The sequence below is a fragment of the Musa acuminata genome, chromosome BXJ2-11 (genome assembly GCF_036884655.1).
Source record: "Musa acuminata AAA Group cultivar baxijiao chromosome BXJ2-11, Cavendish_Baxijiao_AAA, whole genome shotgun sequence".
Classification (NCBI taxonomy): domain Eukaryota; kingdom Viridiplantae; phylum Streptophyta; class Magnoliopsida; order Zingiberales; family Musaceae; genus Musa; species Musa acuminata.
In genome coordinates this window covers 22,974,150-22,989,729 of record NC_088348.1, presented here as the reverse complement: position 1 = coordinate 22,989,729, position 15,580 = coordinate 22,974,150, and the positions used below count along the sequence as shown (strand labels likewise).

Below are 15,580 nucleotides of genomic sequence, written 5' to 3'. Positions count from 1 at the left end.
AACTACAAACTATAAGGGAGCTTCAGCAAGCTAAGACAAAACCACCCCAGAGCATCCCAGAAGACTTGATAGCAAAGCTCTCCAATTTAAGCCTAGGTCCCTCAGAAAGACCTAAAGAGGCAAAAGGAAAAATTTTGGTGTTCAAAGATCCTATACAAATCCTGAAACAAGTCTAGAAATGACGACCAGGACTCAAGAAGTCTCCACATCTGCCCCCTTGATCGAAGATTAAATCCGAGATTATAGAAGAAATCAACGTAGGATCTTTAACGCTCGCTAGACAACAAGACGTGCAGGACAAAGATTATTTGGAGGTTCAGTCTCCACCCAACATGTCCTAGAACAGCAGATAGACCCTCAGGCACAACTAAGGTTATCTATGCGCGAAAGATCTACTATAGCACCAGCTGAGGTGCTATACCACTCAAGAAGGGACGATGCCCATCACAGGGTATACGTTCATAGGTCTGAAGAGGCCATGCTGGTTACAAACAACCAGGAGGACAGATCCTTCATCATGGAGGAAAGTTACGAAAGGCTTCAGAGGAGTAGAATGCAGTATATCCACCTGGGAACACTCCAGGTACGGCTGCAAACCCTGCATCGACAGGAAGAAGGGACACTGGCACTACTAGTGTTCAGGGACAACAGATGGATGGATGATCGGTCCATCATTGCCACCATGGAAGTAGACTTGACTCGAGGGAGCCAGCTGGTCTACGTAATCCCCGACATCATGATGACAATAGGGGACTTTTACCGCAATATTCAACTTTCAATCCTCACCAGAGGATATGACACATGGCGGAATGGTGAAGCTAATTTGCTTGTCACCCGAGGAATGGTAGGGCGACTTTCAAATACCCCGAATGTTGCCTTTGCGTACGAAGTATCAGGGGTGGTGGACTACCTCACCAGCCACGGTGTAAGGGCACTACCAGGGAGGAGGTACTCTACAACAGATATACAAGGAAGAGACTGGGTCATTCGACCAACTCAAGTCTCAATACCAATGCAGCCATCAGAAGCACGAAGCCGAAATTTATTAGATGGAAGGATATCTGTCAGCTTCGACAATTACAAAGCTGCATCTACATCAAGTCGGATCAACTAAAATACCGCTGATGACGAGACGTTCAGCGACGAGGAAGAAATCCGGAGCCACACAATAACTGTCATAATACAAACATCGGGCAGCAAAGACAATGAGGCAGAAGGCTTGCGGAATAACCTGAATTTTTATTTTCAGGATATTGACGCTTCAGAAGGTGGTGGGGAGATGCCATATCCCCAAAAATTTCAAGAAGAAATTATAGCAGCAGGACTTGAGGAAAATTGGGAAGTGGAATACCCACGATTAGCCAAACTCTCCCAACAAGTATATTCCTCCTCTACCGTATCAAACTACAGACCACCTACAGACTCTACTATGGGGCCAGCAAACTACCCCCCCGCAATTAACATAGAGTCAACAATCCAGAAGCCTACCTTTGAAGGATACACTATGCAAGCCAAATTCAAAACAATGGATTTTTCTGAAGCATGGAACCTACCCTCAGCATTTCAACAGCAGGGAGCCATGTTCATTATCCCTACACAATTAGGGATGTTTGATGAAGTTTTTATGAGATGGGAGTCAATAACTAAGAATTTAGTCTCACTCCAAGGATTCACAGATTCTCAAGCAAAGATGGAATTTATCAAAAATCTGCTCGGTGAATCTGAAAAGCTAGCCTGGATCCAATGGAGGATGACATACCCTGACGAATACCAACTACTATTGGCAAACGCCGACGGAGCAGGAGGTACCCAAAAAATCCTATCTCAATTAAGAACAATCTTCATACTTGAAGACCCATTTCAGGGATCAACCGGGATGCAAGAAGAGGCCTACAGAGACCTAGAGAGGCTTTCGTGCAACAACCTGAAACATATTATCCAATTCCTGAATGACTACATGAGGTTAGCCTAAAAAACGGGAATGCTGTTCACAAGCCCCGAGCTATCTGAAAAATTATGGTCCAAGATGCCCGGAGAATTAAGAAAGAGAATAAAGGACGCCTTGGAATCCAAATACAGGGGCAATACGATCAGGGTAATCCCTAGGATCTTATTTTCCTACAAATATCTGGAAGCAGAATGCAAGGTCGCCGCATTCAAAAGGGCGCTCAAAGACCTGTCTTTCTGTAGTGAAATACCCATCCCAGGGTATTATAACAAGCCCGAAAGGAAATACGGGGTTAGGAGATCCACAACATATAAAGGCAAGCCCCACTCATCACATGCAAGGATAGAAAAAAGAAAGCACCTGGTAAGAAACAAAAGGTGCAAGTGCTATTTGTGCGGTGAGGAAGGACATTTCGCCAGGGAATGCCCCAACGTCCGCAAAAACATAAAGAGGGTTGCAATGTTTGAACAATTAGACCTTCCAGAGGATTATGAAATCATCTCTGTCCAAGAAGGAGAAAACCAAAGTGATGCAATCTACTCATTTTCTGAGGGAGAAGACGTAGAGGAATTACAACATGGTATACACTCCTTCACCCATAAGATATTTGCTCTTGTTGAAGATAGCAGGACCTGGTGGATTGGACCAGAGTCAGGATACAAAGCAAGAATACAAGTCTCACAAAAACAGGCCGAGTGCAGCCACATCTGGAGGATAAACGAGGAACTACCGACAAGACTAGAAAGGTACAACTGCTGTAAAAGAATCTCACAGCAAAGGCATAGACGACATTGCCCGATGTGTGAAATCACCTCGTGCGGGATGTGCAGTATCTACTACTTCAACAAAAAAGACCCCTGTAGCACTGGAGGAACCAGTCAAGTATGAACCCAAAAATCTCCTCCAACAACAGCAGGATTATATTAACCACTTTGAGGCAGAGATAAAGAAATTGAAAGCCATAATGGAAGCAGAAAAAGAAAAAGCAAAGGAAATTGAGGAAGCCCATCAACAAGCCATTACAATTGCCCAGGAAAACCTCCAGCTAAAACGTGAAGTAGAAGAGCTGAAAAGGAAATACCGAGAGCTGGAACAAGAAAATATGGAACTTGATAGGCTCCGCATGGAAAGGGCAGACTTACAAAAGGAGATCAATCTCCTAAAACAAAAGGAAAAGGTTGAAAAGGAAAGCACCTATGTCTTACTAATGGAGGAAAATCAGCAAATACTATCAACCGAGACGAAAGAAGCCGCCAAACCCAGAAAAAGCAAAGAATATGCTATTCAACCTTAAGGTACAACTTGAAATACCCAATACTCCTATAATCAAAGTAAATGTCATTCTAGACACAAGGGCCACCACATGCTGCATAGATGAAGGCGCGATACTTAGGGAAGCACTGGAAAAGAATCCCTACCTAGTACATTTCAACGGGATTACATCAAAGACAACAGCAGATAAGAAATTGAGAGGAGGAAGAATGATGATAGGTGACAACTCCTTCAGAATCCCATACACATATGCGTTCCCTATGAAATTAGGGGATGACATACAGATGATAATCGGGTGCAATTTCATCCGCGCCATGCAAGGAGGAGTCAGGATTGAAGGAAATACGGTAACCTTCTATAAGAACCTGACCACTATTAACACCCTCCCATATGTTCCAGTTACAGATGCAATAGAAGAACTGTAACTAGAAGAAGAAGACTACATCCAAATTCAAGAGCTGGTTCTATACTCAACCGAACCTCAAAAGGACGAAAACAAACTTAGAGCACAGTTTGGAAGCCTGATCGAAAAATTAAAGGCCCAAGGGTACATTGGTGAAAATCCTCTTCAACACTGGAAAAAAAACGGGTTGATGTGTGAACTGGAAATCAAAAACTCAAACCTTACAATTGAGGACAAGCCATTAAAGCACCTCACGCCTCAGGCCAGAGAATCCTTCTCTAAACACGTCAAAGCACTTCTGGACATTGGCGTGATCAGACCAAGCAAAAGCAGGCACAGGACAATAGCTATCATAGTCAACTCTGGCACAACAGTAGACCCAGTCACTAGCCAGGAAAAAAGGGGAAAGGAAAGAATGGTCTTTAACTACAGAAGACTAAATGATCTCACTGAAAAAAACCAGTACAGCCTACCAGGGATAAACACCATACTAAGAAAGGTCAGCAATAGCAAGATATACTCCAAGTTTGACCTAAAATCCGGATTTCATCAGGTAGCAATGCACCCTGACTCAATAGAATGGACGGATTTCTAGGCACCAGATGGACTATATGTATGGCTGGCAATGCCATTTGGGCTCAAAAATGCCCCCGTAATATTTCAGATAAACTACTTTATAAAGTAATGGGGTTCAATCTCTGTGGATTGATTTTCAAGTACTGATACCATAAAGTACTGATTTGCACAAGGAACTATACACTCCTTCAATCATAAGATATCTTTTGCAAAAGGATAACAAAGAACTGATTTGCACAAGGAACTAGAGAAAGCAAAAGATTCTTACAAAGATCCAGGAGATTTTTGCTCAAGTAGAACTTCAGTGTTCGACTACTCTTCTGCAAGAGAACTACTAAGAGGTTTATATAGAAGAGATGGATAGAACCGGGTACTCATTGGGCCCCATCGCGTTCTTCTCGCTTTCTCTTTTATATTCCCTCGGGTACAATTATTTAAATTTTGAGCGGCTCCCCGAGGCACAGCTCAAAAGTGCTACTTAACTGCTAAGTAGTGAAGGTACGCTCTATACTGCGTGCCAGCTTATCTTGTCGGGCGGCTCCCCGAGGCTCAGCCCATGACTTTCTAACTTATTGCGTTAGGTGGCGGTGGTTTGCATGATTTCAACATATTTAGGGGTCCACCTTGTCCCTAGATGCTAAAGTTTGGCGTCCTTTGGGCGGTGTCTTTTGTAAGCGCCAGGGCTCTCTCTAGTTGTTGTTGTTGTTGGAGGACAGCTGGTAGCCAGTCTTTGTACCAGTTGTCTTTCCCTGAGCTTCGCCGCCGGTACTCTTCCACTTTAAGTGAGTGGATGTCTCTGTATTGCTGCAAGGCATTGGTTGCTTGTTCTGCTGCCTTCTGTTGTAGGATTTCGAATGTCCTCTTTGTGGAGTCTTCGTCATTAAGTAACCTTTTCTTTCCCTTTTGAAGGCAGGTGAGCTTATCGGTGTATTGGAATATGAGGTTATTATTTTACAGGCTATTTGATTCAGAAAGGCTTCCGCCTTTGGGTTGGGCTTGGCCTTGAGTTCTTGGGTTGCTTCCGCCAATAGTGATAGTTGGTCCTTTTGTTCTTCCCTCCATCCTGCATTTAAAAGAATGTTGATTAATCTAGATAAGGAGTCGGCGAGGATGTTACTTGTCCCTTCGATGTGTTCGAATTGGACTTCAACCCCACTTCCGGTGATATAATCAATGAATGTCATCCATCGGACTCTTGATGGTTTATTTTGAGCCGATTTGTTGAAAAAGCTGATTATGGCTTGGCAGTCCGTTCTTATCAGGATCTCTCTTTTGTCCAGATATTAGATCTTTAGGACTTCGAGAGTTTTCAGGACTGCGTGTAATTCTGCGTCAATGGCTGATTTGATGGGGCAGAATTTTCCGCTAGCATAGGCACAGATTCTTTCTGTGCTCTTTGGATCTCCTTTCTTATTTGTCCATTTACACACTCCTCCCCATCCTTCCATACATCCATCAACTTCTAGAACTATGTAGCAATCTGGGGGTGGTACTTCTAGATCAGGAAGCCTTTGGACTTTGCTTTTGACTTCCTTGATAAGCTTCCAGTCTTGCTCATTGAATCTCTTTTCTCCTGTTGGGCTTGTTTTCGAGTAGAGAGGCCCCAGGAGTTTGCCGAGATTTGGAATGTAATTCCTGGCATAGTTTAGAATTCCCAGCCAAGACCTTAAACCCCTTTTGGTTGTTAGGTCTTCTTCTTTGAACTCAGTAATTTTTTTTATTATGTGGGGCTGCAACTTAATCCTTGAGTTTCCTAATACTGCCCCTAGGAATTCTATTTCTTTGACTGCAATCTTCATTTTTGTCGGGCTTAATACTAATCCATTTTTTTGACAGATTTCTAGCATTTTATGAAGATGCCTAGCATGGTCCTTCGTATTTTCAGAGAATACTAGGATGTCGTCTATATAGACTATTATAAATTGTTCCGTACCTTTGAAGCAGTCATCCATTTTTCTCTGAAATATTGCGGGGGCATTTTTGAGCCCAAATGGCATTGCCAGCCATTCATATAGTCCATCTGATACCCAGAAAGTCGTCTATTCTATTGAGTCCGGGTGCATTGCTACCTGATGGAATCCGGATTTTAGGTCAAACTTAGAGTATATCTTGCTGTTGCTGACCTTTCTTAGTATGGTGTTTATCCCTGGTAGGCTGTACTGGTCTTTTTTAGTGAGATCATTTAGTCTTCTGTAGTTAAAGACCATTCTTTCCTTTCCCCTTTTTTCCTGGCCAGTGACTGGGTCTACTGTTGTGCCAGAGTTGACTATGATTGCTGTTGTCCTGTGCTTGCTTTTACTTGGTCTGATCACGCCAATGTCCAGAAGTGCTTTGACGTGTTTAGAGAAGGATTCTCTGGCCTGAGGCGTGAGGTGGTTTAATGGCTTGTCCTCTATTGTAAGGTTTGGGTTTTTTATTTCCAATTCACACATCAACCTGTTTTTTTTCCAGTGTTGAAGAGGATTTTCACCAATGTACCCTTGGGCCTTTAATTTTTCGATCAGGCTTCCAAACTGTGCTCTGAGTTTGTTTTCGTCCTTTTGAGGTTCGGTTGAGTATAGAACCAGCTCTTGAATTTGGATGTAGTCTTCTTCTTCTAGTTCCAATTCTTCTATTGCAGCTGTAACTGGAACATATGGGAGGGTGTTAATAGTGGTCAGGTTCTTATAGAAGGTTACCTTATTTCCTTCAATTCTGACTCCTCCTTGCATGGTGCGGATGAAATTGCACCCGATTATCATCTGTATGTCATCCCCTAATTTCATAGGGAATGCATATGTGTATGGGATTCTGAAGGAGTTGTCACCTATCATCATTCTTCCTCCTCTCAATTTCTTATCTGCTGTTGTCTTTGATGTAATCCCGCTGAAATGTACCAGGTAGGGATTCTTTTCCAATGCTTCCCTAGGTATCGCGCCTTCATCTATGCAGGTGGCCCTTATGTCTAGAATAGCATTTACCTTGATTATAGGAGTATTGGGTATTTCAAGTTGTACCTTAAGATTGAATAGCATATTCTTTGCTTTTTCTGGTTTGGCGGCTTCTTTCGTCTCGGCGGATAGTATCTGCTGCTTTTCCTCTATTAGTAAGACATAGGTGCTTTCCTTTTCAACCTTTTCCTTTTCTTTTAGGAGATTGATCTCCTTTTGTAAGTCTGCCCTTTCCATGCGGAGCCTGTCAAGTTCCATATTTTCTTGTTCCAACTCTCGGTATTTCCTTTTCAGCTCTTCTACTTCACATTTTAGCTAGAGGTTTTCCTGGGCAGTTGTAATGGCCTGTTGATGGGCTTCCTCAATTTCCTTTGCCTTTTCTATTCTTGATAGAAGTTGTTCAACCCTCTGCAGCTTTTGATTTAAGCTTTGAGTTAGTCTGAGAGCCTCTTCTTCCACAAGTTTTGGTTGCTTGGAAATTTCTGCAACCAAATCTCGCACTTCTTGTTTCGTGAGGGGTCTATTTTCCGAGAGTAAGGCAGTGAGAGTTTTTATGGAGTGCTTGAGTCCTTTGATTTCCCTTTCTAGACTCTGATTTTTCTCAATAATAGCCTTGAAGTTTTTTAAATTGACTCTACTAGACAGGCAGGTTCTGTCGTAAATAACCGTAAGATTATGGGCTAGCTCTTTTCTGGTGGGACTATGGGTTTCTGCAAGGTCAAGGTAGTCAAGCTTTGAAGTATGAGAACTAGTGTACCATTGTTGTATGGCTTCTTCCCATTTTTCAGACATATATACTTTTAGACTTTCATAACCTGGTTTTCCTTATCCTTTCTAGATTTTAGTCGTCTCACCTTGTCGGTGTTCCTACGGGTCTCCCTGCCCTTTTAACACCTTACGTCTTTTGATCGACTTACTTTTAGATCAGATAAGTACTTCCTCAAGGTTAATTAAGACTTCAAGTCCAGTGGGTTTATTAGGTCTAGCCTCTGTGCCACTAGTTTCAATGTCTTAGAATAGGAAGGAACTTACAGTTTATGTAAACTAGTCCTCTCTTTTACAGGAAAGAACTATTATGAACAAGGATTTGGAAATCCTTCTATAAGAACCTTGCTCTGATACCATAAAGTAAGTCGATCAAAAGACATAAGGTGTTAAAAGGGCAGGGAGACCCGTAGGAACACCATAATAGTAAGAAATTCTAACGCTATCGTATTTAATTTAGAAGACCACTTGAGAGAAAACTCAAGTGATGAAGACTGTGACGATGACTTGACACTTCTAACAAGAAAATTTAAAAAATTCATTAAAAGAAACAAGTTTAAGAATGACATAAAAAATATATTTGAACCTAAGAAGGACCAAGTTATTTGCTACGAGTGCAAAAAGTCGGGACACTACAAAAGTGATTGTCCCCAAGCCAAAAAGAAAACATCAAAGAAGAAGGCGCTCGAAGCAACGTGGGATGATTCGAGCGCGTCTGAAGAAGAGGAGTCCAACACTGAGCAAGTTGCTCATTACGCCTTAATGGCCATCGGAGAGGAGGTAATGAATTTAATTGATGCAGATTTATCATTTGACGAATTATTAAATACCTTCTATGACTTATTTGATGAATGCAAGATTATTAGTAGAAAATACAAATTGCTAAAAAAGGAGCATGATAGTCTTACTTGTAATTTCGATAAGTTAAAAATTGAATATCATGATAGTTTAGATTCATGTATAAAATGTCATGATCTAGAAACTCTCCAAAAGGAAAACTTGCTACTTAAGGACATCTTGAAGAAATTCGAGGTTGGTAGCAAGTCTTTAAATATGATCCTTACAAACAAGGGTCACGTTCCCAAAAGAAGTGGAATCGGATTTGTGAGAAGTCCTCACCAAAATCCAACCACCTTCATAAAAGGCCCCATCTTACATGTTCGACACCAAAGCAAATGCAACTTTTGTTGCAAACATGGACACAAAACACATTATTGTCCATTCAAGAAAATTAGTATGAACAAATTAATTTGGGTTCCTAAAGGAACCATGATAAACTCTATGCAACATGATAAACAATGTAGATCAATGTTTGAGGCACCTAAGATTAAATGGGTACCTAAAGATCATCCTTTCTTATAGAAACATATACCATCACAAGCTAGGAGCAAGAGATGATACCTTGATAGTGGATGCTCAAGGCATATGACCGGAGATCCATCTCAATTCTCTAAGCTCACTAGCATAGACGAAGGCTATATCACCTTCGGAGACAACAACAAGGGTAAAATCATTGACAAAGGAACCATAGATAACAAATTCAACTTCTTTATTGAAGATGTTTTGTTAGTTGATGATTTAAAACATAACCTCTTGAGCATTAGTCAATTATGTGATAAAGGATATATTGTCAAATTCGAATCTAATGCTTGCATCATTGAAAAACCACACAAAAACACATCTATGATTGCATTAAAACAAAATAATGTATACACCATTGACATCAATGATCTGTGTAATGAAATATGTTTCTCGATTTTGAATGAGGATGCTTGGCTATGGCAAAGAAGATTAGGTCATGCTAGCATGAAACTAATCACTCAAATATCATCCAAAGAACTTGTAAGAGGAATTCCTCATATCAAGTTCATCAAAGATAATATATGTGATGCTTGTCAATTAGGTAAACAAATTAATGATAGTTTCAAATCTAAGAATCAAATAAGCACCTCTAGGCCCTTACAATTGATCCATATGGACTTGTTCGGACCAATCTCTACATCAAGCCTAGGAGGTAGCAAATACGCCTTCGTCATTGTAGATGACTATAGCAGATACACATAGACTTACTTCTTAAAACACAAAAATGAATGCTTTAGATATTTTACCAAGTTTTGTAAACTTATTCAAAATGAAAAGAGTTCTATGATTTTATCAATTAGAAGTGATCACGATAGTGAATTTCAAAACCGTGATTTCCAAGAATTTTATGAACTTAATGGATACAACCACAACTTCTCTACTCCAAGAAATCCTCAACAAAATGGAGTAGTAAAAAGAAAAAATAGAAATTTACAAGAAATGACAAGAACCATATTGAATGAACATAGCCTACCCAAATATTTTTGGGCCGAAGCCGTAAACACTGCATGCTATATTTTAAATAGAGTTCTAGCAAGACCCTTATTCACCAAAACTCCCTATGAGTTGTGGAACAACAAAAAACCCAATGTTTTATATTTTAAAGTTTTTGGGTGTAAGTGTTTCATCTTGAATGAAAAAGATGCCTTAGGAAAATTTGATGTTAAATCCGATGAAGGAATTTTTCTTGGTTATTCTTCCGTTTCTAAAGCTTTTCGTATATTCAATAAAAGAACTTTAATTATTGAAGAATTCATTCATGTTGTTTTCAATGAGATTTTCGAAATAAAAAAAAACGATTTTGATGATGATGTTAATTTCGATTCTTTGAATTTAAATGAAACCCCTTCTCCAACTAGCAACTTGGATGTATACACTTCTGAAACATCCTTACCCAAGGATTGGAAGTATATAGATGCTCATCCTAAGGAGCTAATCTTAGGAGACACATCAAAGGGGGTTCAGACACGTTCTTCTCTTAAAAATTTTTGTGTCAACGCCGCTTTTCTCTCCCAAATTGAACTTAATGTATTGACGAAGCCATGAAAGATGATTCATGGATTATCGCAATTCAAGATGAATTAAATCAATTTGAGAGAAATGAGATGTGGAAGCTTGTTCCTAGGCCAAATGATCATTTAGTTATTGGTACTAAATGGGTCTTTAGAAACAAGCAAGATGAATATGGTATCGTGGTTAGAAACAAGGCTAGATTAGTGGCCAAAGGTTTCAACCAAGAAGAAGGTATCGATTACGAAGAAACCTTCGCTCTTGTGGCTCAATTAGAAGCCATAAGGATGCTTCTTGCCTATGCTAGTAGTAATAATTTGAAGTTGTTTCAAATAGATGTTAAAAGCGCTTTTCTTAATGGCTTTATTTCCGAAGAAGTTTATGTTGAACAACCTCCTGGATTTAAAAATAATAGCCTTCCTAATCATGTGTTTAAATTAACTAAAGCTCTCTATGGTTTAAAACAAGCCCCAAGGGCTTGATATGAGAGATTTAGTTCTTTTCTTATTGAAAATAATTTCACAAAAGGCAAGATTAATACTACATTGTTTATCAAGAATTTTGAAAATAATTTTCTCATTGTTCAGATTTATGTTGATGATATTATCTTCGGTTCTACAAATGAATCTCTTTGTGAATCTTTTGCTAAAACTATGAGTCTCGAATTTGAAATGAGTTTAATGGGAGAATTAATATTCTTCTTAGGCTTACAAATTAAGCAACTAAGCAATGGCATCTTTATTAGTCAAACTAAATATGCTATAAATTTGCTAAAAAAATTTAATATGGATAGCTCAAAAGCTATTAACACTCCTATGAGCACCTCCACCAACTTAGAAGTTGATAAAAATGGAGAAAACTTCGATCAAAAAACTTATAAGGATATGATAGGAAGTTACTTTACCTCACTGCAACTAAACCAGATATCATGTTCAGTGTAGGACTTTGTGCTAGGTTTCAATCAAACCCTAAGATATCTCATCTCAAAGTAGTTAAAAGAATACTTAAATATCTTAATGGTACCATAAATCTAGGATTATGGTGTCCAAAAATCGAGAATTTCGAGTTAATTGCTTGTGCTGATGCGGACTTTGTTGGCTATAGACTAGATAAAAAAAGCATATCAGGAACATGTCAATTTTTGGGACATGCCCTTGTTTCCTGGTCATCTAAGAAACAAAACTCGGTTGCACTATCAACAACCGAAGCTGAATATATTGCAGCTAGTGCATGCTGTGCACAAGTTGTATGGATGAAAAACACCTTAGAAGATTATAAAGTTCATCTTAAAAATATTCACATTAAATGTGATAACACAAGTACAATATGCTTAACAAAGAATCCTATACAACACTCAAGAATAAAACATATTGATATTAGACATCACTTTATACGAGATCATGTCACTAATCATGATGTAATCATAGAGTTCATTGATACTAAATATCAACTAGCTAATATTTTTACAAAACCTCTAAGTGAAGAACAATTTGATTTCATAAGAAGAGAATTAGGAATGTTGATGTGTCCGAATGCATAAACTTGTTAAAATTATTTTTCGGACTTTATTGATTGAATGATCAAATCACTTGATTGCCATTACATGCCTAAAATAACATGTTAGAAATTAATACAAAAATTTCCATAACAATGAGCATGTTTTGTCTTCATGATTATATTTGAAAATCTATAGTATAGTCTTGTCCGAATGCATGAAAGTGTTCATTTCATTTTCGGATTCTCTTAACGAGATACATCATGATAGGAATCATGATGGGAGTATTGATAAAATTAAATGATTTTAACTTATCAATATGTCTCTTGAATTCAAAGGCTTTGAATTCAAGAATAACTTATCTCAAGTATGGCATATAGATAGGGAGAGTTAAGGTTAACTCTGCTATCAATTGATTGTCATCATCAAAAAAGGGGAGATTATTGAATCTCGGATTTTGATGATGAAGTCAATTGTCATTTGTTATCTAATCCATATGTTGAGATAAGTATGCAGGATTAACTACGATGAAAGTAAGACATGCAGCAAGAGTTGTACCGGAGTCAAGACTATGATCACGTTAGGAGTTCGAGAGTCCGACGGAAGTCCGGACGGTCGTCGGAGGTTCTGCGGGAACAAATTCGAGAAGTCCAGGAGCTTGCCAAAGAAGCTCGTCGGAACTCGCCAAGTGGATCGTCACAAGTCCAAGAGTTTGCCGGAAGTTCACAGGAGCATCGCCGAAGGTTCGTCGGATGTTCGCCGGAAGATCGCCGGAAGAAGCGATTAACGCACCGGAGCAAGTTGCAGTAAATGCCTTCAGAAATATCGTAGTTAGCACGATGATTAAGTTAGAAATGGGAGGTGATCCCATTAACTTAATCTTGGGGCAATTGGGCCCTTGACAGACCCAAATTGGGCCGAATGGATCAGCCCATTCGAACCCAGATTTCTTGGCCAGTGGTGGCACCACCCAGGGCTCAGTCTCTGAGCTAGGCTGGGCGGTGCAACCGCCCCTGACAAGCGGTGGAACTGCTTGAGCTCGGTCTCCGAGCTCTGCCAGGCGGTTGACCTGTAGTAGAGAAGAACAAGGCATTTAAGTAGCAGGAAGTACTCACAGGATGTGCTGGTTAAAGACTGGAAAAAGGAGCACACAGATCAGTTTATTGGAATATAGAAGATATATGTACTTTGATTCCAGTAACAAGAATCTGCTGTTCTGTTGCCTGCTTTTGTGTGCTTCACGATGGATGGGAAGGAAGTGGTTGGTCTCTAATGAGATAGAAGAAAATACAAGTTAGTCATAAACATCAACGTAGTTATACAGCAATATATAAAAAAAGTACTACTAGAGATGATCAAGCATGGGGAGCTTACTTATTTCACCCTTCTCATCAATAGGTTCACCAATAACATTTATGATTCGCCCAAGGGTGGCCCTACCAACGGCTACCTGAAAATGAATTACAACCACTGAACCACATAATAGTAAACAGATAAAATGAGAACATGTTCCTCATTCCTGAGTTGCTGGCAGAAAAAGACACACTAGTGAGTGTTCTCCTTGAACAAGTTTTCATGCAAAAAACCATTTTTAATAAGTTTAAATAGGGTTCTTCATGCAAATAAAGGACCCTGAACTTCGTACTAGCATGGAACCAAAGCTTTCCCTGATGGGTTTCATCAAATATATTGATTTTTCATTGTTTGTGCTTGTAGTAGTCGAAATATGCCTTAGGGATGTGTGTAAATAGAAGAGGTGGTATAAGGAAGATTGGAAATAAAAGAGATCAGAAGCAGGAAAACCATTAGACGAACACCATCACTATAGAAATCATTTCAGATGATGCTAGCTGTAATATACCATTAGTAACCAATTAAAAGCACTCTTTCATACCATTCATCATCTAGCCGATTGCAGAGTTTATATACCTTGGCTCTCTTGTTGCATTGCCATGGGTTTGTAAATCTAGAAGAAAAGTAGAAGACAATAATAAAAAACATTTAAATTTTGATCCTACGTGAAGATAAACAATACAACATCGACAAATATCATTAAAGTTTGTTAGACATTCCACCAAACATTTTCAGTTTTGGAGCAATCAGGTTGTGACATTGTGCCAATTCTGTATCTTATATACCAATCTCCAATTTGACCAAGGAAACATGACCCGATGTAACACTAAGACAAAGAGTCATGCAATCCTAATCACACTACTGAAGGTGTCATCAAAATCAGCAATTGGGTTAGAAATCGTCTGTAGAAAATAACTATCATAAATATGTTTTTAATTGGGTGGTCAGTCATGCTACTCTTTCATCAAAAGCAGAACTTGAACTCACCCATAACCAACATCTGCGGGCATCAGATCTAGGGTAATCACACGAGACAACCTCATATCGGCTCTGCGTTTGACCAAGGGAAACGAGATTGGACAGTAGGACTTACAGTGATCGGGGAGCCAGTGTTCAGAACCCTCTGCCCTCGAACAAGCCCCTCGGTCCCATATATGGCGATCGTCCGCACCATGTTCTCCCCCAGGTGCTGCGCCACCTCCAGCACCAGCCGGATCGAGTGGTCAAAGACCTCGAGGGCGGTCAAGATGGGAGGCAACCCCTCATCGAAGCGGACGTCAACGACGGCGCCGATCACCTGGCAGACCTGGCCAATGGCGCCAGCCCCGGCGAACTCGTCGGTGATTTTTCCACTGGGTGCAGCCGCGGCCTTCGGCGGCGGGGCCGAGGGGGCAGGGGCGGCGGAGGCGGCAGATGTGGCGTAGTCGACGGCACGGGAGAGGAGGAACCCGGTGGGGGAGGGGCGGGAAGAGATGCGGGCAAAGGGGGTAGGAGAATGGTGTCTCGTCGCCGGAGATCGGCGAGCGGAGGCGCGGAGGAGCGAGGCGAGGATCCGGCGGGAGGCCATGGCCGGACGAGACGCCGAGGGTGCCGAGATCGACGGGTAGTAGATCTAGGGTTTGGGCAAATGGGAGAGGGAAGGATCTCGCTTGCTACTGCAACGGAGCGTCTCCTGCTGCTCGAGGGTTGCTGCTGACGCGGTAGGGAACGAAAGAGAAGAAACACGGGGCGTGTAATGATGATGACGATGATAATAATAATAATAATAATAATAATAATAATAATAATAATAATAATAATAATAATAATAATAATAATAATAATAACCTTTGCAAATAAACTGACGCATAGAAACGTCCGTGCGGAGTAAAAAAGGAAAGCGCGATATGAACCAAAGAAGAGAGTGAGCGATGAGGATGAGGCCCGCCTAAGAAATTAGTCGTACGGAAGAAAATAAAGTATCCACG

General features: G+C 40.4%; 1 protein-coding gene across 6 annotated transcripts in view; it reads right to left on the bottom strand.

Moving 5' to 3' along the window:
- The window catches only part of LOC135626861 (ATP synthase subunit beta, mitochondrial-like), a 34,605-nt gene extending 19,270 nt beyond the window's left edge, over positions 1-15,335 (bottom strand). Inside the window, exons 1-4 of one of the 6 annotated variants that reach the window (XM_065132631.1) lie at positions 14,707-15,335; positions 13,635-13,710; positions 13,448-13,529; positions 12,819-13,329 (exon numbers count right to left, since the gene is read on the bottom strand). In XM_065132631.1, the coding sequence (XP_064988703.1) occupies positions 13,131-13,329; positions 13,448-13,529; positions 13,635-13,710; positions 14,707-15,180 (831 nt within the window). In that variant the 5' untranslated portion in view covers positions 15,181-15,335 and the 3' untranslated portion in view covers positions 12,819-13,130. Of the gene's footprint in view, positions 1-12,818; positions 13,330-13,375; positions 13,530-13,634; positions 13,711-14,189; positions 14,227-14,706 lie in introns of those variants that run through there. The other 5 variants (XM_065132635.1, XM_065132636.1, XM_065132632.1 and 2 more) reach the window with 5 other exon arrangements.
- Positions 15,336-15,580: the final 245 nt, after the last annotated feature.